The sequence below is a fragment of the Urocitellus parryii genome, chromosome 12 (genome assembly GCF_045843805.1).
Source record: "Urocitellus parryii isolate mUroPar1 chromosome 12, mUroPar1.hap1, whole genome shotgun sequence".
NCBI classification, from domain to species: Eukaryota; Metazoa; Chordata; class Mammalia; order Rodentia; family Sciuridae; genus Urocitellus; species Urocitellus parryii.
In genome coordinates, this window is record NC_135542.1 from 52,374,953 (window position 1) to 52,400,478 (window position 25,526).

At 38.5% G+C, this 25,526-nt stretch overlaps 1 protein-coding gene across 3 annotated transcripts in view; it reads right to left on the bottom strand.

Annotated features, from left to right (window-relative positions):
* The window catches only part of Rbks (ribokinase), an 87,589-nt gene that overhangs the window by 39,463 nt on the left and 22,600 nt on the right, over window positions 1–25,526 (bottom strand). For all 3 annotated transcript variants that reach the window (XM_077791694.1, XM_026393859.2, XM_026393936.2), the window contains exons 3-6: window positions 16,504–16,567; window positions 15,517–15,579; window positions 11,621–11,785; window positions 360–451 (exon numbers count right to left, since the gene is read on the bottom strand). In XM_077791694.1, the coding sequence (XP_077647820.1) occupies window positions 360–451; window positions 11,621–11,785; window positions 15,517–15,579; window positions 16,504–16,567 (384 nt within the window). The remainder of the gene's footprint in view (window positions 1–359; window positions 452–11,620; window positions 11,786–15,516; window positions 15,580–16,503; window positions 16,568–25,526) is intronic.

Genomic DNA, 25,526 nt, shown 5'->3' on the forward strand with positions numbered 1-25,526 from the left:
TCAAATTTATCTGGGCATCTGTATTTTTATTTGCTCAACCTGGCAACTCTAATGCTAATTAGTTCACAGAATATGAAATAATTAGAAAAGAAAACAAAACACCAGAGTGTGAGGGCAGGAAGGGGACTAACTAACGGGTTTGATAAGTACCACATTAAGGAGGTGACTCAAAGAATTCCCCCAACCCACAGAACTTACTGATTTCTTTTTCTTCACACCCCAGCAAACTGAAAAATCTGTGTTCATTATGTCTAAGACACGTGTGATTCAATCGACGTAGTTCATCCTGCCTCTGCTTTATCCCCTTACATGCAAGTCTTCCAGTTTCTCAAAGAATGGCCACCCCAGTTCATCCTTACCTCGCTTTCATTGCAGCAGAACACGTCCGAGAGGCTGTAGAACTGCGGATCCAGGTCAGCAATGGCAGGAGCTGGATTGAACAATGTTTTCACTACAAAGGAATGGGAAAGAGGTTCGATGGTTATCATTTTTAACATGGTGCATTTACAGACATTTGGTAGGACAAATCCCTGATTGCAATCATGTTTGCATTCATCCGATTAAATATCCATTTAGTACAGATGTGGAGAAGTCTGAAATCTCAGTCTCCATGATAGTTGAGCACCAGTGCCTTCTTATTTCCATTTCCTCTACTTTTTTACTTTACATTTCAGCTTCAAGGGCAAGCATCAATATTTACAGCCAAGGTGATCACAGAGTTAAGGTAAGGGCAGGGAAAACATTAAAGAGGAATAAAGATGTTGTGGCATGAAAGGTTGTGAATGAGTCTGAACAGGTGGGTGAAGATTTTTGTGGGTTCCTGTAAGTGCTTAGTTGCAAGGCTAGTTCATAAATCCATTTTCTAGGAAAGAAAAAAGAGATCACAGAAAAGAAACAATGAAGAGTTCAAAATTTTCCTGAATTGAGTAGTATGAGGAAACTCAGGTACATATATATATTTTATATACCCATGTGTGCTTCCCAAATATGTTACATCACACAGACACACACACAAGCTTACCCTTTTGGCTTTTGTGAGCAATCTGGGAATGTTAAAAAAAAAAGATTGAGAAAGGAGGAGAAATTAAGTCAGAGGCTGAGTGCTGGCTCAGACTAGGAGGTGACTCGAGAAGGATGGGTGGAGATAACTATAGTGGGCAAAGGAGAAGGTCACTGCTATCACAGTGACAGAGAAGTGCATTTTTTATAGGAGGAAAACAAGGCTGAGAGATGAGATCCTGTGTGGAAGGCCCTCCCTGGGATGTCATCTGGCAGGGTCCCTACCCAGGGTCCTCTGACTTTAAGTTCAGGGTTTGGTCCTCTCTAAAATAGCTTCTGTAGGCCAGAACTCAACTCTAAGCAATACATGCCTCCAACCTCAATTCACCATATCTTGAAATAGCCTTTGGTGTAAAATTTTAAATTATTTTAAAGTCTTCAAAAATTTTATTTGCATGAAGAACCTTCTTTGCCACAACTCAGGTACACGTGTATTTTATATGCCTCCCAAATATATCCTGCAGTACACTAAACTGGACTGGCTGGTCTTCTTTTCCTCAACCCAGGTCCACTGACTTAGATGTGAAGTAGTCTCATCTGTCTATAGATGGGTAGAGTAAATTCCACTAGTTGCGGTTCTCCAAGATTATCTCCAGAACAGTGGCTTGGAAACCTGGCGCCTATCAGCATCAGGGAGAGCTTGCTCAAGTGCATGATTTCTTTTTTTTTTTTTTCTTATCAGCTTTATTAAGGTGTATTTAAGAAATGTACATTGTGTGTATTTTGGTGTACAATTTGATGTTTTTATTTATGTATATATTGTTAAGTGTTTATATCAGGTTAATTAACATATCCATCATCTCACACACATTTTTTCTAACAGTGAGAACATTAGGATCTACTCACTTAGCAATTTTCAATCATTAAAAAAAATGACATACTTAGTTAACATGCTATGCAATTGCAATCCAGAATATTCATATCTTTTAAAAATTGTTATTATTTATTCTAATTTGTTATATATGACAGCAGAATTCAAGTGCATGATTTCTGGACTCCACTTCAAACCCACTGAGTCAGAATCTCTGGGGGTAAGAACAGGGTCTCCAGGTGGCTCTCACATAGCCGCTTGGAAGTGACCTATCCCACATTCATGGAAAGATGCTAATGAGCATGTGGCTGATGGAAAGAGTCCACCACTGTAGCCCCATGAGGCTGCCTAGTCTGCACCCTCTTAGGTCTTATATGATGTTTTGGTCCAGCCAGTGATCTTGTCCTGTATGGGCTAACACTATTTCCACATTTTTGTTATTGTAGATTCCATAATGTCCACCCACAGAAATCCTATTGTATATTTTTGGCAGCTCAAATTTTTGCACAGGGCTATTGTGCAACTTCAATTAGAAAATGGACATGAAAGCCCTGGGTAAACTGTAAAGTGTTGTACAAATGTAAAGGATTATCACTGTTATTATATTGTCCTTTACACACAGCCCAACACCCCCGCCAGTCCACCCATCCCTCTGCCTTCTGTGTAGCCTGGCAACAATCTCCCTCATTGGCTCTCTGGCTTCTGCGATGTCTTGGAGACGTCAGTTATGCATAAAGGTCCTCATTGTCCAGCATTTGAACACACCCACTTACTTTTTAGGTTTTCTGAACAATATATTGTTCCTTATTTGCCTCACACCCACCTAGGGTGATCTTCAAATTGGTACTCATTAGCATCAGAGCACAGGTTAGAGCAAGGTACCAGTATGGAACAGCAGGGTACAGTCATTTCCTTTTTCTTCCCCTAAAAGATGTCTGATCTAGCAATTCCTTTTCTTCCTTTATTTTTTTTTTTTATATCAGGGATTGAACCCAGGGGTGCCTAACCACTGAGCCACATCCACAGCTCTTTTTATTTTTTGAGACAGGGTTTTGCTAAGTTGTTTAGGGCCTTGTTAAGTTGCTGAGTCTTGCTTGCAATCTTCCTGCCTCAGCCTCCGGAGTTGCTGGGATTACAAGTGAGTGCCACCACACTGGGCTAGCAATTCCTTTTCTAAATCTATGCTCACAAAAATCTATAGGTATTCAAATATGATACACAGTGATGCTCATGGAGCTCTGTGCTAGAAAAATACAAAAAGAAACCTACACATCTAGCAAATGGATTGGTTAAAATCATGACATATTCGGGGCTGTCATGAGCGGTAGCGCACTCGCCTGGCATGCATGCGGCCCGGGTTCGATCCTCAGCACCACATACCAACAAAGATGTTGTGTCCGCCGAGAACTAAAAACTAAATATAAAAAAAATCTCTCTTTAAAAAAAAATTGACATATTCACCTGATGTAATTCTCTGCAGCAGCTAAAAAGAATGAAGTAGCTCCTTCCTTTGTGAGAGAAAGATTTCTATAATTTATCCGTACGTGAAAAAGGAAGGTTTCTACCAACTATTCATTTTAAATAAAACACATAAAAACATAACTACATGGGGCTGGGGTTGTGGCTCAGAGGTAGAGCGCTTGCTTAGCATGTGCAAGACCCTGGGTTTGATCCTCAGCACTACATATAAATAAATAAATAGAATAAAGATAGTCTGTGTAACTACAACTAAAAAATAAATATTAAAAAAACAACTACATACGTAGTTACATTTCTATACTTGCATAAAGAGAAAAGTCTGAGAAGTTACTGAATAAGTAATTAGTTATAAAAGGCTAATTGGAATAAATCTGAGTATAGACTAAATGTTGTACATCATGCAGTTAATCTTCCATCAAAAAACAGGTACACTGTTAATGAAATGATATAACAGCTGTATTGTGCAGTGGAGGGTAAAGAGTAATGAGTTGGGGTACAGATGAAAAAAACCCTGGTCATGTCTTGACATTTGTTGAAGCTAAATGAGAGCACATATGGACTTACCAATATAGTATTCTATATCCTTACATATTTGAAATTTTCCATAACAAAAACAATTTTAAGCTGGGCATGGTGGTATACACCTGTGGTCCCAGCTATGTGGTAGGTTGAGGTGGAAGAATCACTTAAGCTCATGAATTTGAGACCAACCTGGCTACCACAGTAAGAATCCCATTTCAAAGAAGAAAAAAATATTTAAAAACCTCACAAATTTTATTTTGTTATTGTTTTGTTTTTAGTTATATATGATAGTAGAATCTATTATGATATAATTATACAAGCATAGAATATGTCTTTTTCTAATTAGGACCTCATTTTGTGGATGTACACGATGGTGGGATTCACTGTGGTGTATTCATATAGGTACATAGGAAAATCATGTCAGATCCACACTGTCTTTTCTTTCCCTATCTCCCCATCCCTTCCTTTCATTCCCCTTTGTCTAATCCAATGAACTTTTATTCTTATTCTCCCCTACTTATTGTGGGTTAATTTCTACATATCAGAGAAAACAAGTGAACTTTGGTTTTGGGTTCTGGCTTATTTTACTTAGCATGATAGTCTCCAGATCCATCCATTTACTGTAATAAAATGTAATAAAGTCATTCTTCTTAAGGGCCAAGTTTTGTGTGTGTATATATGTATATGTACATATATATATCTCACATTTTATTTATCCATTCATCTGTTGAAGGGCATATAGGTTGGCTCCATAGGTTAGCTAATTGTGAACTGAGCTGTGATAAAACATTGATGTGGCTGTGGCACTGCAGTATACTCATTTTGTTTATTTTTATTTATTTATTTTTAATTTTTTTTTTTAGTTGGGGATGGACACACAGTATCTCTATTTATTTGTATATGGTGCTGAGGGTCGAACCCAGTGCGTTATACATGCCAGGCAAAGTGCGCTACCACTGAGCTACAACCTGAGCCCCCAGTATACTCATTTTAAATCCTACATTTTAAATATATACCAAGAAGTGGGATAGCTGGGTTTAATGGTGATTCCATTCCTAGTTTTATGGGAGATCTCTATGCTGCTTTCCAGAGTAGGTAGGTGCATCAATTTGTAGTCCTATCAGCAATGTATGAACATAAGTTTTTCACCATATCTTCACCAACATTTATTGTTACTTGTATTTTTGATAATTGCTATTCTGACTGGAGTGAGATGAAATCTCTGTAATTTTAATTCTCAATTCTCTCTAGAGATGTTGAACACTTTTTCATATATTTGTTGACCATTTACACTTCTTCTTTTGAGAACTGTCTGATCATTTACTTTGCCCATTTATTGATTGGGTTGTTTTTTGGTGTTAAGTATTTTTAATTCTTTATATATTCTGGAAATTAATGCCCTGTCTCAGATGCATGTGGCAAAGATATTCTCCCATTCTATATGCTCTCTCTTCACATTCTTGATTGTTTCCTTTGCTGTAAAGAAGCTATTTAATTTGATGCCATCCCATTTATTGATTCTTGATTTTACTTCTTGTGCTTTAGGAGTCTTGTTCAGGAAGTCAGAACCCAACCCTGACATGGTAGAGTATTGAGCCTACATTTTCTTCTACTATATGCAGGGTTTTTGGTTTAATTCCTGGGTCTTTGATCCACTTTGAGTTTTATGCCCCAATAGTGGAGAATCTTCATACAACCAACAAACTCTTCTCAATATCAAGAATCAAATAGAGCACACACAATAATACTGAATGACTTTAACATATTTCTCTCATTACTAGATAGATCTTCTAAACAAAAAATTAATAAAGAAGCTACAGAACTAAAAAGTAAAATTAATTTAGAGACTATAGAGAATTTTTCATCCATCAATGACTGGTTACTTTTTTTTTTTTTCAGCAGTACATGGAACTGTTTCTAAAATAGACCATATATCAGGCCACAAAATAACTCTTAACAAATAAAAAAAAATAGAGTTAATACCCTGCATTCTATCAGATCAAATTGAATAAAATGATAAGATAAAAATAGAAACTATTCTAATACCTGGAGACTAAATAATTCACTATTGAATGATGAATGGATAGCAGAAGAAATCAGAGATGATATAAAAGAAAATACTTAGAGGTAAACGAGAACAGAGAACACTATGAAAGCAGTTTTAAGAGGAAAGTTCATAGCACTGAGCTCATACATTAAAAGAATAGAAAGAAAAAAAAAAGGGAGAGAAAGATCAACTAATCTAACACTTATATCCCAAGACCCTAGAAAAAGAATAAGTCAATGCTCAAATCAATAGAAAACAGGAAGTAATTAAAAACAGTGCTGAAATCAATGAAATTGAGATTTTAAAAAATTAAAAAAAATCAACGAAACAAAAAATTGGTTCTTTGAATAAACAAAATTGATAAACCCTTAGCCAAGCTAACCAAAAGAGAGAAAAACCTCAAATTATTAAAATCCATGATGAAAAAGGAAACATGACCACAGACACTAGTGAAATAAGAAGATAATCAGAAACTGTTTTGAAAATTTATAGTGCAATAAGCTAGAAAATCTTGAAGATATCAAACAAATTCCTAGAGACATATGACCTACCCAAATTGAACCAGGAGGACATAGAAAATTTAAACAGACTAATTTCAAGTAAGGAAACTGAAGAAGCCATCAAAAGCCTACCAACAAAGAAAAGCCCAGGATCAGATGGATTCTCAGCCAAGTTCTACCATACCCACAGATTTTAAACAATGATTACAATGAATTTAAGTATCAATAGCTGGAATAAAGAACTTTATAATTGTCCATAAATATTGTATAAAAATCGATCACATCTTATTTGCTTGTATTTTACCGAGGGACAGCATTCTTAACTGGATACACATGCTTACAGTCTGATACACAGTTTAGAGTAACTAAATTTAGGGGAAAAGTGGAGATGCCATTAAAAAAGACTCCTCTTGGTTCCTGCTTCCATAAATGAGCAGAAATACTTTACTATGATGAAGAAGCATGAAGAATCAGTAGACGTGAAGTTAATCAAAGAGGAATGCAAATTTGTAAGACAAGATAGAAAAGATGATGTCATTCTGGGACTAGGCAGAACTAGAGAACACACACTGCATCATGGAGTGACCTGGAGCTGCAGAGGTGACTGACAGCATCCAACAATAATTATTATTCATTACAATGTAAGATGGACTAATCTCCTGGTTATCTTGGCCACATGTCAATGGCTGACACAGCAATGTCAACAAGGAAGAGGTGAGGCCTGGAGGAGCAGTTGGTAGGCTAAAAGGCAGGGTAACAAGGTGGAATCTATTAATGGTTTTGGGGGGTGGGGTAGGTGAAGGTGTAGGGTTGGACAGTTGATGACTCTAAGAAGTAGCTCAGAGAAACGGATATAAAAATCACCCTAATCAAAGAAACCACGAGAAGGCTGGGATTCCCAAAACATGGGCTTGGTTATCTCTTACACTAGAGGTTCTTTTTTTGCAACTTGAGTATCAAAATCTCTCCAAACTTGAGCCGTGTGCTGGACAATGTTATTGTGAAAGTCTAGATGGCCAGCCAAGGAGTTGTGTTTGCCAAATGGAAAAGGACTAAAGTCGCATTAAAAGATACATTGTATCATACCTAGGATTTAATCTTGGCAATCTTACAATTTCAATTATGTATAATTGTTCCTGTAATGTTCCATTTGCTTTGAAATGGATATAAAGACCAGAACCAACATGCATAATTTCATCACAAGCAGCTCTGCAGTGGCCCCCCTCACTGCACTGTGACCTTGCGGGGATGGGCACTATTCAGGGGTACCGATTTTTTTTGATGTTGTAGGTGATGCTGTGGTGAAGACAGGAGAGAGTTTTCAGACAGAATATTCAAAGATGGAGGGAACATTTCCTTTTTATTTTTTAAAGAATATTTTTAGTTGTAGATGAACACAATACCTTTATTTTATTTTTTTATTTTTATGTGGTACTGAGGATCGAACCCAATGCCTCACATGTGCTAGACAAGTGCTCTACCATTGAGCCATGACCCCGCCACTACTTTGTATTTTAATAATTGATAGATAATCTAGTCATACAAGGTATATAATTCAAATTTTACTTCTTGGAAGCAGTGAAGCTATGACAATAAAGTCAGACTATGACAATGAGAACTTTACCGTCTTTCTTGAGGTGGCATAATGCTGATCAGCACATATGCCCTGGGCAAGACACTCAGAGCTCGGCAGATGATTAGCTTTGCCTGCTTTGCTCTGTGATGAGTCCATGGTGACATCAATGAATTGAGAACTCCAGTTCTCTTGTTTCACAGAAGAACTGAAAGCCCTGGGCAAGAAGTTGCTTTCTTGATTGAGGTTCCCTATTTGCTTGTGATTGATTCTGAATTAAAAACCATTCTACATGAATTACCAAACCATCACTCTCCTTTTACTACACCACAGACTAAGTGCACACACATGCTAAATAAACATGCATACACACATGTACACGCACACACACCCCATTCATAGTGTAGAATCTAAGGTGCACTTGGCTGTTATCTACCAAACAGTGACCAACTGACTTGGTCAGAGAAAGGTGCCCGATTCGGCAGAGTTGGGTGTGTAAATATGTGCTTGTGTGTGTGTGTGTGTGTGTGTGTGCTGTACTGCAGTGTGTGGCAATGCATTGATGAAACTCTAGGGATTCTTCACTGTTTTTTTTTTTTTTAATTTTCTTTATTTTTTTCCACATTTTAAAAAAATTGGTGCATTAGAGTTGTACATAATCATGGGATTTGTTGTTGTAAACTTGTACGTGCACTCTTCACAAAAGTAGCAAACACTTTCCACACTTAGGCTGTGCACTGGACAGTGTTAAAATGTATGGATTTTACTCTTCTAGAGAAAATTCTTCATAATGGCTTAGTTCCTTAAAGTCAATGGCATGTGGCACTTTCTTTTTAAAGTGTGGTCTAGGAGACAGAACTTGGGTCTTATAGTCTGAAATTATATTTCCACACGTACTAAAAGTGTGATGTTGGTTGTACAACTTCCTAAGCCTCTCTGAGTCTCAGTCTCTTCACCTTTAATCCTGAGAGAACAATGGCTGCCAAATTTCTGTCATAAGGTTTTTCTGAAGATCAAATGGGCAAGAAAGAACCTTATAAGGTATAAAGTACATTTAAATGCAAGGTATTACCACTTCCAATATTATTACGCAATCATTCCCCCACCCCCACAGCCATGTGTGGTTTTGCTGTCCACAGTTTTACTCAAGGTCAATCAGGGTCTAAAAACACTAAATGGAAAATTCCAGAAATAAGCAATTCATAAATTTTAAATTGTATCCCATTTTGAGTCGTGATGAAATCTCACGTCATTCTACTGCACCCCACTGGGAATGTGAATCGTCCCTCTGTCCAGCCTCCCCACACTGTATCACCTGCAAGTTAGTCATTTAGGAGCCATCTTGGTTATCGAATTAACTGCTGTGGTCTCATGGTATTATACTGTTCAAGGAACCCCTTTTTTACTTAATAATGGCTCTAAAGTGTAAGAGTAGTGATGAGGTAACTTGATATTTGCCAAATAGAACTTATAAAGTGGTTCCTTTAGGTGAAAAGGTGAAAGTTCTTGAGATAATAAGGAAAGAAAAATTTTTATGCTAAGATCACTAAGCTCTACAGCAAGAATGAATCTTCTATCCATAAAACTGAGAAGAAGGGAAGATAAATTAGCACAGGTTTTGCTTTTATGTCTCTCAAACTGCAAAAGGTTTGGTCATAAAATGTGATGAGTGCTTAGGATGGAAAAGATTACTTGATAGAGCTTGGTACTACCTAAGGTTTCAGACATCTTACTGCGAATATTGGAATGTATTTGCCCCAGTTAAGAAGGGACTACTATACAGGAAAGATCATGTAGGTGTAATACTTAGGTACATTGGCTCTTAGCCAAAGTGTGAAATAGGCTGGGTGGTCATAGCCCACTTTAACCTATCCCTCTTCCTAATGTCCCAGGACTTCCAGCTCCTCAGATGGAACAGCTGCATGGCAGGTGACAGAGGAAGCATTTCTGGATCCCACCCAGTGACAGCCTGAGGTTAGGCTGCCTGCCCAAGAGGGTTACTCTAGCCTCACCTGTGAGAGGTAAGCTCACTGTGGCTGTACCTTCCTCTCCTCCACAAGATGGGTGGGCAACAGGAACTCAACTAGGATAGAGGAAACAGTGAGAGACATGGGACAGTGGAAAAGAAAGAGAAGTTACTTGAGAATATATTTTCATCTACCCAGAGACAGGAGGGGGGTGAAGGGCACACTGGATTCACATCTCCTGAGAGGAGCGCAGTGCAGAGAATGCCTACCAGGAGCATTAGCCTTTATTTGTGACACTTCCAGAAAATGCAACCAAACGGGTTTTGGCTTAGAATTCTTTCTGACAGCTTCCAGTCCATTAAAAATACAGTAAATGTCAGTGAGAATTTGCCACGGCACATTGTTTTGCCAAGAGGAAAATTTGTTAAATCAGGACATAAACTTTCTTCAAAAAATAATTTCAGTGATTTATTTTCCATTTATTGCTATATAGAACACCACACACACACACACACACACACAACATACAGTTCTTCTTCTTTTAGTTTTTTTATCTTGCTGAGAAAGTCTTATCTGGAAAAGTCAATATGAATCTCTATTTTATTCTTACTATAAATCAAAGAAATAATGTCACAACATCAAACTGAAGCCACTGTCTTAGACTGGCTACTTTTTATTTTGATTTTTTTTGACCAAATAGTGCTAGATCAGGATATTATCTAAATTTTTAATATAAAGAGAGAAGTGAATGGAGAGAAGAAAACTGGGATTTGTTGGCTTGTACCATCCCATGGTTGGCATCACATTTAATTTCATTCCATTCTTAGAATAATCCTGTAGGCATATTTCCATTTGCATTTTACAGACCAGTTCAGAAAAAGCAGCAAATTCTGCTAAGACCACAAAGCTTACAGGGACAGAAATGGGATTCTATCTCAGAAGATGCTTTTCTCACTAGGTAGTGGAGAAAAGGGAGGAGGAAGTATAAAAAACCTGTTTGTTATTTGCCAGAGGAAGAGGAGTGGGTGGGAGAAAAGATGAAATAAAATTAACCTCAGGTTGATAACTGTTGGGTGACTGGTTTCATTATGCGCTTTGCCTGTTTTGGTAGGTTTAACCATTTCCGAATCAAAGATCAAAGAAAACAGCTGCTTTATACACCTTGACAATGTAGAAAACATTACATACAAATAATCTTTGGTTGCCTATTGAGAAAATGGTAGTTTTACAAAAAGGAGAAAGAAAAAATCTTTGATTCCTTTTGAGGTTTATTAAAGTGTAACCGGGTAGTGACTGGACATGACAGACAGCTTAACTGTTGCTCCTCAGTGACTGGACATAACAGACAGCTTAACTGTTGCTCCTTACTCCTCAGGGGGTACCTTAGCCAATGCTCCTTCAGAGATTAATTATTCCCTGTATCATTCTGCTAACAAGACTGTAGATTATACTGTGGGACGTTGGAGATGTTCCTCATGTTGCTTCTGCCCTATTTGTAAGTCTTTCTAACGTTATCCAGAACTACAAGACAGTGAATCTCACAGATGGAGGAACGAATATTTTACTACAGAAAAGTATTGCTTTGCTTAACTTAAAAGGTTAACTTTAATTAAGACAGCGATAAAAGCTTTTAAAGAAAGAGTGACAAATATGTAAAATTACCTCCATTGCTACGGGCCATTGTCAGAGCTTCCAAAGAAGTTGCTGGAGTTATTTCTAGCTGGCAGATCATGACTTTGGCTTGGCTAATGACACTGGCTGCTTCCTTCAGGTCTTCAGTATTCAGAAGTAAATTTGCTCCTGCCACTATGACGATGATATTCTGGCCTATAAAGAAATCCTACATATTTATATTAAAACCAAGCAAAGCCAAGCAATGATATTCTGCAATGTTACAATCATCTTTATAAAGTTATTATACAAAATGTATTGTAAGTATTAATTTTGACATTTTCAGGACATTCAGGTTAAATTTTGTGTTTCAAATGTATCTTTTAGAATGTCTCTTGAGACTCGTATTATTCAGATTACTTTTTTTAGGAGATACAGTTTTGCTATGTTTTCCAGATTGGCCTTGAACTCCTGGGCTTAAGCCATCCTCCCCCCTTGGCCTCCTGAATAGCAGGGACTACAGGTGTGTGCTACCAGGCCTGGCTTATTCTGATTACTTTGAGCAAATTTTTTTTTTTTTTTTTTAAAGAGAGAGTGAGAGAGGAGAGAGAGAGAGAGAGAGAGAGAGAATTTTTTAATATTTATTCTTTAGTTCTCGGGGGACACAACATCTTTGTTGGTATGTGGTGCTGAGGATCGAACCCGGGCCGCACGCATGCCAGGCGAGCGCGCTACCGCTTGAGCCACATCCCCAGCCCCTTGAGCAAAATTTTTAAAAGGTTTCCCTTATTAATATTCCTATGTATAAAGAATGCTAGTTAATGAATTTTATAAAACATACTTAAAAATTTACTTAATGGGAAATGCTAATAAATGTATATGACAAAGATTCTGAATTATAAATGACAGATGCCATATAGATGAGTGTAAATAGGAATAAACTTGTATAAGCTCAAAACTAATGCTCTATTGTACGAAAAAATAGTTGATGTATGAACCCAATGGTATTCTAAGAAGTCATTGTGACAATCCAAACACATTTTATTCTATCTAGCAGACAGAAAATTATACCAGATAAAAGACTATCTAGCCTATGCTATACCAGAACAAACTGAGGCGACAGGACCAAGGAATTGATACATTCCCATCACCTGGGCTCACTCTATAATCCCCCAACATGGTGGAGGGGCGGTGGTGCATTTCTCTCAGGTGAACTCTTAAGAGCTGTGTTCTCCAACACAGTAATTACAGTAGCACATGTGGCCATTAAACACTTGGAATGTGGCTAGTCTCAATTGAAACTGTGCTTTAAGTATAAAATACACACAGTGGATTTCAGACAGTACTGAGAAAAGGAGGTAAAAATCTCAACTTTTAAAACATTAAAAAGGTTTTAAATTTCAAATGAAACTTTTGAATACATTTTGAAATGGTAATATTTTGGAGTTAGTGGCTAAGTAAACTGTCAAAACAAAGTTTACCTGTTTTGTTTTACTTTTTAAAATGTGGTTCCTGGACAATTTAAAATCCCCCCTGTGGCCTGCATCTTCTTTCTGTTGGACGGCACTGATCTAGGGGAATGAGTTGCAGCAGGCATTTTTTTGTGCTCCAGGCTGCTCGTGATGATCTTGTATAGACATGACCTAAAATTACCTCTCAGCACAGAACAAATTCTAGCCTATCATCGTACCACAGATGTGTTTGTTGGCCAGGAGGAGGAGGACTTAATAAAGTGGGGATGGTTTAGCACAAACCCAACCTTGGTCCTGGAAAAAATTCAAAATACCCACTTGCTGAAAGACAGCATCTCTGCTTCCTGCACTGGCCTAATTCTCTCTGTTGGAGGCAACTGTAGCCTCTGTGTTCTGACCTCCAAATCTGCATTTCTGGACTGGCCTTAACTACTGAGCAACAAGCTCAAGACTACAGCTGTCTATTTTGTGGCTCACTTCTTCATCCCTCAAGTTGAACTTTCAAAATGCAACTCAGGATTTTATCTTGTGTACTCGTGTACTCAATCTCTCGACGAAAGGAACCAAGTGTCCCATTTCTGCATTTGTCCTAGGTCTTCTGCCATCCCTACTCTTAAAGGCACTGCCACCCTAAGAACCAGGCAAAGACTACCATAATAGGCACTGATACATAATGTGAAATTATACCTCTGCATGGAAAATGCAGGTTTTGTTTCACAGGTAAAGAAAAGAAAACTTGAAGCTATCCCTGGAACAAAATAAAAGGTTTAAGACAAGGAATGAGCTGATGTTGGCAGCAATAATTACTTAAGAGGTAGCTTAAAGTAATGAACACAGACTTTCTATTGTTTGAGTGAAAACTTTGATCTACTGTCTTTAAATGGAATTTTAAAAATTATTGAAGCTTTAGGGATCACTTGAGTTAAAAATCCCACACCTTCTATGCAAAGTGATATTGTAAAACTGCGTCACACTAGTCCCCTTTTCTCTGTGGTTTTACTTTGCATGGTTTCAGTTACTGTGGTCAAATATGGTCCAAATATATTAAATACTAAATTCCAGAAATAAACAATTCATAGGTTTTATTTTATTTTATTTTTTTAAAAATTTTTATTGTTGGTTGTTCAAAACATTACATAGTTCTTGACATATCATATTTCACACTTCGATTCAAGTGGGATAAAAAAAATTCATAGGTTTTAAATTGCATGTTATTCTGAGTAGCATAATGAAACCCCATTTCACTGAGCTCCAGCCCATCTGGGATGTGGATCATCCCTTTGTCCAGTATCTTGTCCATACATACTACCCACCAGGGTAGCGTTTGATTTTCCTATCAATTGTTGAGACCTTGCAGTGGTCAAATAACCTTTACACAGTAGCCCAAAGCTACGATGCCTACGTCATTCATCTCACTTTGTCTTATCACGCAGGCACTGTGTCATCCACATCATCACCCAAGGGGTGAGTATAGCACATAAGATTTTGAAATAGAGAGACTACATTCATATCAATTTTATCATAGAAAATTGTTGTAAAATTTCTGTTATTATTAGTTATTCTTGTTCATCTCTTGCTGGTCCTAATTTATAAAATAAACTTGATCATTGGCATATATGTATAAGAAAAAAAAACATGGTCTATATCGGGCTCAGTACTACCCACAGTTTCAGGAATCCACTGGGTGTCTTGAAATGTATTCCCCCACAGATAAAGGGGGTGCTGTGCAAACAAAAGAAATATCTTGATAAATCCTAATCTAACACAAAACACACTGACTGCCTATAATGTCTAACTAGGTCTGTCCTAGGTGCCCATGAAATGCTTGGTCTTTAAAAAAAATCTGTGTAGGTGTTTTTATACTTAAAACAGTTGGCAGAAATTATGAAAACCTAACTTGAAGGCAATCACTTTTTTTTTGGTAGTCACTGTTTTTAAAGATTAATGTTTTAATTGTGGTAAAGCCTCGAGGTGCACTTAGTTGTATAGACTTTTGAAATTTGATTGCTGTTTAAAGAGCAGACAAAATTGAACACTAACGATAAGTTAGAAGTGATTAGTTGCTGCCATTTACTCAGTGAAGATTCTATAAATATGATCCAGCAAACTTTCTTTTGCACCTATTTACATTTACTTACCGAGTGTAATGGAAATAACAGATGAATACTTGACTGCTTTTAGAGACAAATGTCAATTCTGAGTTCACATGAAGGATGATGGGAACATAACGGAATACAAATATTTGGGGGAATTATAATGCTTCGTATGTGTCAGATGAGTAATGACATATTTAAGCAATCAATATGGGGAGTATAAAAAAGGAAAACATATTTGGATTGGAAAATTCACATTTGGCCGTGAAATGGTGGGTGGGTAAGAGGTCCATAGGACTGGAAGCAGTGGGTGCTTCCAATCTAGCTCTGGAGATGAACTATCCGTTTTAGGAAATGACGCTCTAATATGCGAAACACATACCTTCATCATTGACAATTATAGAAGCAGCTCCTGTAGCAGCATCTTTAGTCTGATATGTAAATTCTACAAGAAAAGAAAAAGAAAATTACAATCACGTACATACAGCCTGGCATGGATAACTTATTTTAACAATTTCAATGCAACACTAATCCTCAAAAAAAACTTTTTAACCTTTAACCATCTGGAATGAGTTAAAAAATAAGTAATTAGTGCTAATTTATACCCATCACCTATACAATGAGGAAAATAGACATCTTTACATTTAGCAGCACCTTTTCTGTGCATTAATAACAACCTATCAAACCAGCCCCACTTCCAGTTCCCCAAATTATTCATAATTGTATACATATGCATTTTTCTAGATCAACACATTTCTTTTCTTCACTGAAAAAACGAGAGACTTGAGATAAAAAACCAAAAGGTCGAACATATAAAATGAACTTTTTTATTTTCTTCATTCTCATAAGCTTTCATCTGGTCAAGAATTGTGGTCTGGCATGTAAACATAAATGTTGATCAGGGAGCCTCTGGCAGTAGGAAAGAGCTCAGAACTGGAAACAGAAGACCTCCATTCTAGATCTGGCTCTAGTTCCAACTTGCTGCATGCTCTTGAAAAGCCAGAGAACCTCTCTGACCTTCCATTTTCCCTTCTGTGATCATGGGTTCAGCCTTGATGATATCTGTGATCGGTTTCAGCTTTAACAATAACACTTTTCTTAAAATAGCTTTTGTGAACTTATCACTTGGTTTTCCTTGTCATTTGTCCATGAGATGAAGGTTCATAACCTCCTCTCACCTGATTTCTATCTGGAGGAATGTACGTTAAAGAACCAGGAGACATTTAAATAAGACCAGACAAAGCTGTACATACAAATTCCATGGCCACCAAAGGAGGATGTAATAATTCTATTCCATGTTCAATTTTATTGAAACAAGATCACAGAAGAAACTTATAAACATTCACTTTTAAAAAAGATGAAAATTTACCTGTAGAAATACCATTCTGTTTAAAGTTTTCTATATAATCATTGCCAAAAGAATCCTTGCCAACCTGTGCCAAAGAAATGGTGAACGTTAGATCTTTTACATTTAGTAAAATGCTATAGTGTAGTTTTTAGAACACTTAGCATTTTAAAAGGGCATATCTGCACAGTACTTTATAAACATTAACTAATTAATCTTCTTAATTTAAGATGGGAGACTTGATTTCAGCCCAAAGAATTGTTATATACTGTATTAATGTTTCACTTATATCCCACCTAAAATGTGACATATTTAAAGTGAATCACAAGTTCTAGAGCTTCCTTCTCCTTTTGATCTGTTCATCTGACAATTCCCATTGAGACAGAGCCATCCTCCATCATCAATCTTCAATATTTATGAGAGTTCACTATAAATGAGGGCATCTTTGAAATGACTTGCCTGATATTCTAGAATCTCTCTATCTTTTCTCTGACCTTGACATGGGAGACAAAGAGAAGGGAATTTTAATAGCTCTTGCTAAACTGGGTAACTTGGTATAGTGGAATACTATTGTTTCTACATGCTACTTACCATCTCTCTATTAATGGCCCTTTGATTTTTTTCTTTACACCTCTATTTCTTTTTCATTCATAGACAATCTAAGAAGGTTGTCCAAGGGTCCCAGGCCTGATTAAAAAAGTAAGTATTACCACTCTGAGTGGGTGTATGACCCAAATTAGTTCACTAAGAGTCAATCCTGGGGATTTTATGGAGACCTCGAGGGAAGACAAGTCTTCCTCCAGTGGGAATGCTTACTATGAGATACCGTAATCCTGGAGCCCCTGGAGCACCATGTGCAGCCAGCCTACATGGAAACAGACACATAGCAGACAGGGGAAGGGTGAAGACACGGGAAGATACAAACTCCTAATAGACTAATGGGTGCCTAAGCTGCCCTAAGCCAGCTCTGCCACGGGGCATTTCAGTTATAGAAGCCATTTCACTCCTTTATAGTTTTTTTTCTTAAGTTATTTTGAATTGGTTGTTTATTGTATCGTCCAAAAAGTCCTGACTAGTCTAGAGGGCTAGTCCACTTGCTCTGACCCTGAACCATAACTCGAGTGGTTGTGCTTCTGTCGGGATCGTCAGACCAACCTACTGCTTTGTGGCCCACTTTGGTCACTGGGTCTCTCTGTCAGAATGAGTGTGAATCCTAATCATCTGGTTAGTTCCGTAGCTCATCTGCCTAGTCAACCATCCCCAGAGGCCAGGCCTTTAGGTCTAGGCTCAAGCCCAGAAGACACTGCAAGGCCTGTGACATCAGCTACTTCCCATTCACATTTCTATTGCCAGTTCTGGCTTCCTGGTGCTGTGATGGCTGCACCATCAAGATGCTCTGGCATCCTCTGTCATGCCACTCTGATATACAGCCATTTGTCTGACTGCCACTTTGGCTGGATCTTGGCCTGACTTCTAAGTTGAGTCCATAGCAGAATTATAAACTGGTGGGTGAGAGTTGAATCTGACACTTAGATGCATCTTGTTGGTCCTACTATTTTTTAAGATATACTTTATTTTTAAAGGTGATTTTAGGTTATTAGCAAAAGTAAGTGTTAAGTACAGAAAGTTCCCATGTACCTGCTGTCCCTCCCATCGCCCGGTCCTGCATCCCTTGTCATCAACATTCTGCACCAGAGTGGCATCTTTGTTAAAACTGATGAACCTACACCAAAACATCATGATCTCTCAAACTCCACAGTTTACATGGGGTTCATTTTTTGTGTTATACACACTCTTTGAGTATCCTGTAGATTTGGATGAGGGTATAATGACAGATACCCACCATTACAGTATCATAAAGGATAGGGTAAGTATCATTCCCCTAAAAGTCCTCTGGTCTCTGTCTATTCATCCCTCCCTCTCTCAGCCCCTGGCAACCAGTGATCTTTTCACTGTCTCTGGAGTTTTGACTTTTCCAAAATGTCATATTGTCAGAATCACACAGTGCCTTTTCAGACAGGCTTCTTTCATTTAGTAATATGCATCTGAGGTCCCTCTGTATCTTTATGTGGCTTATGCACATTCCTTTTTAGAGCTAAATAATATTCAGTTGTCTGGATGGACCACATTTTATTCCTCCTTTACCTGCTGAAGGATATCTTGTTAGAGTCCAGGTTTTGGCAAATATGAATAAAGCTGCTGCAAACTTCCACGTGTAGGTTGTGTGTGATTGCCTTGCTATTTAAAAAAAATTTTTTTAAACCTGGTGATGGGGATTGAACTCAGGGCTTGTGTATGCTAAGCACATGCCCCATCACTGAGCCCCTCAGTCCCTTATTTTAAATTTAATCAGCAATCATATTTACATATTAAGAGATTACCCAAAACAGATTTCCAGGAGGTCCTGAAAATCCAGAGATTCTGGTGACACTGGGATCACACTCCTACAAGGCAGGAACTAAGAGGTGATGGCCCCCAAAGTAGGCACAAGTTCTCAAGTTCATTCAGCCCTACTTGGCCTACACAGCTCCTGTTACCTGCCTGGTTCCCCAGGCCCTAGGCTTGCCACCTCTTCACGGTACTTCTAGTTTTCTGTTCTGCAGGCAGCACTAAGATTTCCTGGTGAATATGTTCCTTCACAGAAAACTGTTTCATTTTGGAGCTATCAAGAAACATGGGGATTTACTTAGGTTAAGATCCTAGGGAGTCAGATATTGTGGTGCACACCTATAATCCCAGCCACTAGGGAGGCTGAGACAGAAGGATCGTAAGTTCAAATTCAGCTTTAGCACAAGCAAGGCACTAAGCAACTCAGTGAGATCCTGTCTCTAAATAAAATACAAAATAGGGCTGGGGGTGTGGCTCAATTGTTGAGTGCCCCTGAGTCCAATCCCTGGTACCACCTCCCCCCAACCCCTCCCCCCACACCAAGAAAAAGATCCAGGGAATGTGGATAAAATGGTCTGAGCAAACTTTGGGATCAGCTAGAGCAGGGGGTTGGAAACTCCTTTAATGAAGGGCCAGGCAGTATATATTCCAGGTATTATGGGCCACATGATTTCTTTTGTAAGTATTCAACTCTCTGTTATAGTGTGAAAGTAGCCAAAAGACAATCAGAGAAAAATGGGTGTGGCTGTGTTCTAATCAAGCTTTCTTTACAAAACTAGGCAGGTAGGTAGGATTTGCTCTGTGGGCTACAGTTTCTTGATTCCTGACTTTTTTTTTTTTTTTTTTGCAGGGTACTGGGGATTGAACTCAGGGATGCTCGGCCACAGAGCCAAATCCCTAGCCTTATTTTATATTTTATTTAGAGACAAAGTCTTGTTGCTAGGTGCCTTGCTAAGTTGCTGAGGCTGGTTCTAAACATGCAATCCTCCTGCCTCAGCCTCCTGAGTCACTGGGATTACAGGCGTGTGCCACCGTGCTCGTCTGATTCCTGACTTAACTGGCATATCTGATACCTTCTTCCTTAAAGAACACTCTTCCTTTTGATCTTTTTCTGGCCTAAATGCTGATTAGGCAACAATCTCAAACAATGTATACTAACTTCTTACCAGCAGAATTCAATATGTACAGGGAAGTACAACCCATATAGCAAGCAGTGTCGTGGGGAGGGTTTCCTGTTGGAAGGAGCTCATCTATCAGTGGTTTCCCTGATGGAGGCCAGTTATTTATTTGCTAGGTGAATGCAAAGGCATCTGGTTCAACAGGTTAAAGATTCATGCCAGAAACTAAATCTTTGTTCTCTCATCTTACTTTATATAATAACTCTCTCCCGTGGGCAATCAAGGTGTCACACAGCTGGGAAAAATGTCCCTATAAAAACATGGCAGGGATTAGGAAAAGGCCATTCCTAGGCATGAAGAGCTTGATAGAAATTAGAGCAATGAAACTTTTCTTCTCCTTTTTAACAGTTTTATGCAAGCAAACTCTATTAAAGGTGAACAAGGGCAGCCCTAGCAAGTGGAGGTGATGATACAGACATTACAGAGTAGGGGATTAGGAAGAATGTTTCAGGGCAGAAGGAAACCATAGAGCCTGCAGCTTTGCCGTCAAGAAACTGAACATCAAGGAATAAGAAATACAGAGGCACTGTACAGGTGGCATAGCATGTGCATCAGAGGCATAATTAGGAAGAGATTTCATGCTCAGAGTGCACTTTGGAGGCTTGCTGTAACTGAATCTTACTTAGAGGCTGCCATCTCTGTCTTCTTCCTGCTCAGGGAATGACTTGATTTCTATATCCCTTGGTGATGGTTATTATTTCTGATTTATTCCAACATGAATTCCCTGACAAATCTGTTTGGCTGGTCTAGTTTTAAACTCTTAAGTGAAACAAAATATTTTGCTTTTGAGGCTTAGTGGTAGAGCTCTTGCCTAGCATGTCTGAGAAACTGGGTTCGATTCTCAGCACTGTGTATAAATAAATAAAAATGAATAAAATTAAAGTCCATCAACATCTAAGAAAATATTTAAAATTTTTTTTTGCTTTTGTTTCTTCGATATTCCATTGTTAAAAACAGAAATCAGATAACTAAAAACATAGTGGAAAAGTAATGACACTGCTAAGGATTAAGAGAAGTCAACCCTAGTGCCATTAATTTTGCATCTAGTCATGGTGACCCTTTATAAAATAAAACGAGGAATAAAAAGCCTAAAAATAGGAAGGTGATTTTTTCATTTGTGTTATGAAAACCAGAATCCTTTTCCTGCTAGCTGTGTGATTTGGGGCAAGCCAATTTAATTCTCTCTAGACCTCAGTTTCCTTATCTAAAAATCACAATTTTGCTGTGAGGAGACAAGAAAAAAACTATATGAAAACATACTTAGAATTGTAAGGGATTAGGGAAGGCTTCTGTGCTACCATCCTCCTCTTCCTCCTGAGGGCAGTGAAGCTGAGGCTGCTTCTCTGGGGGTTGGGGGAAGGGGACAGGACTACTGTTGCTTGATTTTCCTCCACTCCCAGTGCTGGGGATTGAACCCAGCACTTCATACATACTTGGCAAGTGCTCTACAAACAAGAATTCCACCAACCCTGAATTCTAACTTAAAAACCACTTTCCCATCCATCTGGTTCCAATTCTTCCAGTTCCCTGTTTTCAAACAGAAGAACACTTGATCATGGAAGCAAGTACTTATGAGGTTACATTATTATTATTATTATTATAAAAACACAACAACTGCTATTAATGATTTGGTTTAATTAATACTGTTCAATGCAATCATTTATCTTTATTTTTATGAGAATAATATCGCCAACTGCAGCATCCGTGCCTTGGGCATCAGGAATAATCTTTAAGTGTTAAGTGTTTCGAACTCACACATTAACATGTGGACAAGAGCAATGGAAATCTGTGTCCTTTTTAAAATGCTCCTTTTCCATTCTGCATTATAGGGTTGCACAGATAATACATGTAATGTTATATTGAAAGAATGTCCTCTTCCCTAATTCTTCACCCTCAGAACCTTTTACATATTTATTTACTCATTTATATTTCTGAAATTACTATTTTAAAAAAAGTTGAGAGAAGGGTATACCTCCCTATCCCTTTTGCTTCCTTTGACTCAAATTTAAGCCTCTTTCCCAGTTATTGGAAATTGATAACCAAAAGTCAGAGGAGTAGAATCCAAGCAAAGGCTTTGTTTCCTGCCAACGAGAGCTGAGAGAGTATCTTGAAAAACATGGTGAATAACACAAATGGGAGTTCTGACAAAGGAAGCTGGTATTAATGGACTTAATATAAGATGATTTTAAAGAAATCTTTGGAGGGCTTCTTCTGTTTCCCCGGTCACACTTTGGCCATCAAGTTGATAAGAAAACTTTAAATGTAAGCATCTTGGCCATGAGGCAAATGGTGCATATGGGAGTCAGGAAACTTGGAGTCTAATTTCAGTTCTGCCATTATCAAGCTAATTAAAATTCTTTGCATTTTGCCTCAAATTGTTCTGTCTGAGCCAGGCTGTAGGGTGGGGGACTGGTGTGAATTCTCTCTGGCAGGCAGGAAACCAATGGTTCTCAACCTTGTCTGCACATTGGCATGTGTCCGTCCGGGAGCTTATATAAGTCCTGACGCTGTGGTTACACCCCAGATCCATTAACTCAGACTCTGCAGCTGTGACTGTGGCAGGCTCCCCAGGTGATGATACTAGGTGGCCCAAGTGGAGGACCACTGGATTGCAGAAAGCTGAACAAGTGTCTCTAAAGCTTTCGTTTGGAATAGATGATGATGGAGCATTCGGGCCTGGGTGGTTCTGTGCTGGTAACTCTGCTAAGTGGGACAGGGAGAAGAGTGGCTTTTGGAATCTGCTGGGGTGAGGGCCCCAGCAGGCTCCAACACTGGGATCAACATATGGTGCAGCATAGAAGTTTCCTTAGTGTTTGCTGACCCAGGTCTCAATTTCAAGTAGCCCAGGTGTGCCACCCCTTGCTTCTTTTGCTTCCATCTTTCTAAAATTCATACTTATCACCCTCCCCCGGGAAAAAAAAAGATTTCTGTTTTTCAGAGTGGTCCACGGAAAGGAACTATGAACTTGACATTATCACTTGATTGTGTTAGAATACAATGTGAGTACAAAGACACGTTTATTTCCTTGTCTTCACTTCTGAGGACTCAGGAGTCATTTCTTTTCTCCTTCACCTACTCAAGCCTGACTTGTTTTCAAGCAGCAATTGAAGGTCGACCTTCCTCCCTATTTTGGCTCTCATTAATCCTCTCATTTCTGGTACTCCTACAGCATTCTTAATCAGTGCCATAATTTATTCAATGCCATCAGATATTCTTCGCAATTTCGTATTTGTAAGTTTAGGCTTCCTACACCTTGCTGGAGACCCTAGCCTGAAATATTGGGATCCCTTCCCAAGCCTGTATACTAGAGGTGTTCCTATTAGGAATGGACCATCTTGATTACCTTTCTGTTCATTTTTCTTGGACCCTTCTTGTTCCTGAAGGGACATGACTACAAGTACTCCCGTATTCTAGTTGTGGCTGCAGGATGTTCTACAAGGTTCTATTCCTACGGGCCCTCTTGAAGGCACCCTCACACTCTTTTGGCTGCAGCAGTGAAATACTGTTGGGCAGAAAGATTCTTGAAAACTCATATAACCTGAGTAGCTTATCTGTGTATGGCTGTTCCAGGCGAAAAAGGCTAGATCATCTATGGTTTCTTCTGTGGACAAGGATTTAAGCCAAGGCGACTCACAGAACCTAAGTGGCACCTCAGGAAACCCTAGGCCCAGCTCTGCTCTAAGTACTATAGAGCAGCGTCAGCCAATGGCACTTGGTATAGTGGTGATGTGCTCTACATCACAGGCCCTAGAAATACAGCCTGTGTGGTTGAGACATCCAGCTTTTAGTTTTGTTTTAATTACATTTAAATCTAAATGGCCACATATGGCTGGTGGCCACTGTATTTGACAATGCAGCAAGGTTCATGGAAGACAAAAGAGCTGTATTTATAGAAGCAAGGGTGCTTCCTCCAGCAGAGCTGCTTCTTTCAATTGACTACTGCAGGTTCTCTGGCAGTGAGGCTGGGCCTCAGAGTGGCTTCTGCCTTCCAGAACTATGCTCAGTGCTGAGGAGGGAAACTTCAGTTAGCTCTATGATACTAAACTACTATACATTTCTACATTTTTTCTTCTGGTACTGAGACTGGACCCAGGAGTACTTTACCACTGAGCTATTTCCCTAGTCCTTTTTAATTTTAATTCAATACAAGGTCTCACTAAGTTGCTTAGGACCTAAGTTATTGAGGCTGGCCTTGAACCTGCAATTCTCCTCCTCGGCCTCCAGAGTTGTGGGGATTACAGGCAAATGCCACTGTGCCCAGAAAATTTCTACTTTTAAAATGATTGAAAAAATGGTTCTTTAGGCTGCTTGGAATCCTTGAAAGGCAGACCCCATCTAGTAATTCCATCCTTCAATAAATATTCAAGGTAAATAAAACAGAAAGGACTAAGGTATCTTGCCCAAGGTCACATGAAATTGAATACTTTGCTGAAGAAATTATCATGGATATTAAAACAGGTTATAGATTTTCAAAGAGCATATATGAAAATATTAACAATAAAACAAAGATGAATGTCATTTAACCTTTATGATTCAAGACCTTTTGTGACTTTTCAGTGCCGGGGGGGGGGGGTTTATGACGATCAGCCAATTAAGGAGATGATTGTATTGTTGCTATACAGCAAAGCCCAGAAGTTTTTTTTTTTTTTTTAAATAAATCCTTCAGATTAAATTTTTTTACTTGTCATTTATCATCATAAAAGATAAAAGAAGTGCTGGGTGAGGTAGTACATGCCTATAATCTCAGCAACTTGGGAGACTGTGGGAGGAAGATCTCAAGGTCAAGACTAGCCTGGCAGTCTACTAAGACTCTGTCTCAAACTGAAAAATAAGAGACCTGGGATGTAGTTTGATGATACAGAGGCCCTGGGTTCAATCCCTAGGAACACAGATGTACACACACACACACACACACACACACACACACGATACAAGAATATATACAATATCAGTTATTTAAGCTGCTGGTTGTTTAAATCCTGGATATAGGAGGGTTTACCTTAATAATAATCTTTAGTATATAAAGCTAATGTAATAATCACCATTATTGGGCCTGGTCATCTGGAAGAAGTGGTAGGTTTGGGTCATCCCATTATTTTATTTCATTTCCGTCACTTCTTCCTATGTAAGGTGACATAAGGTACATACTATTTGTTTTGTTGGGGTCATAAGATCCCCTGTGTTTGGAACTCCAGTCAGCACAGCCGAGTGGTTTTGGCCTGTTGCCCTTCTACAGAGTTAAGGAAAGGACAGATTTTACTTCATTATATATTACCTGAAAGGACCTGATTACTAATTTTTGATCTCTGAAGATGAAAACCTCAATGTGCAGCCAGCTGATGTTCCCACATCATCTAGCACAGAAGGCAGCTTGTAGGGTAAGCTGATGGGCACTCGAATGAACTACTTTTCAAGTGCTCTGTGGTGAATGTCCATTTTTTTTTCTTGTTTACAACCCATTATGAATTAATAATTTTGTAA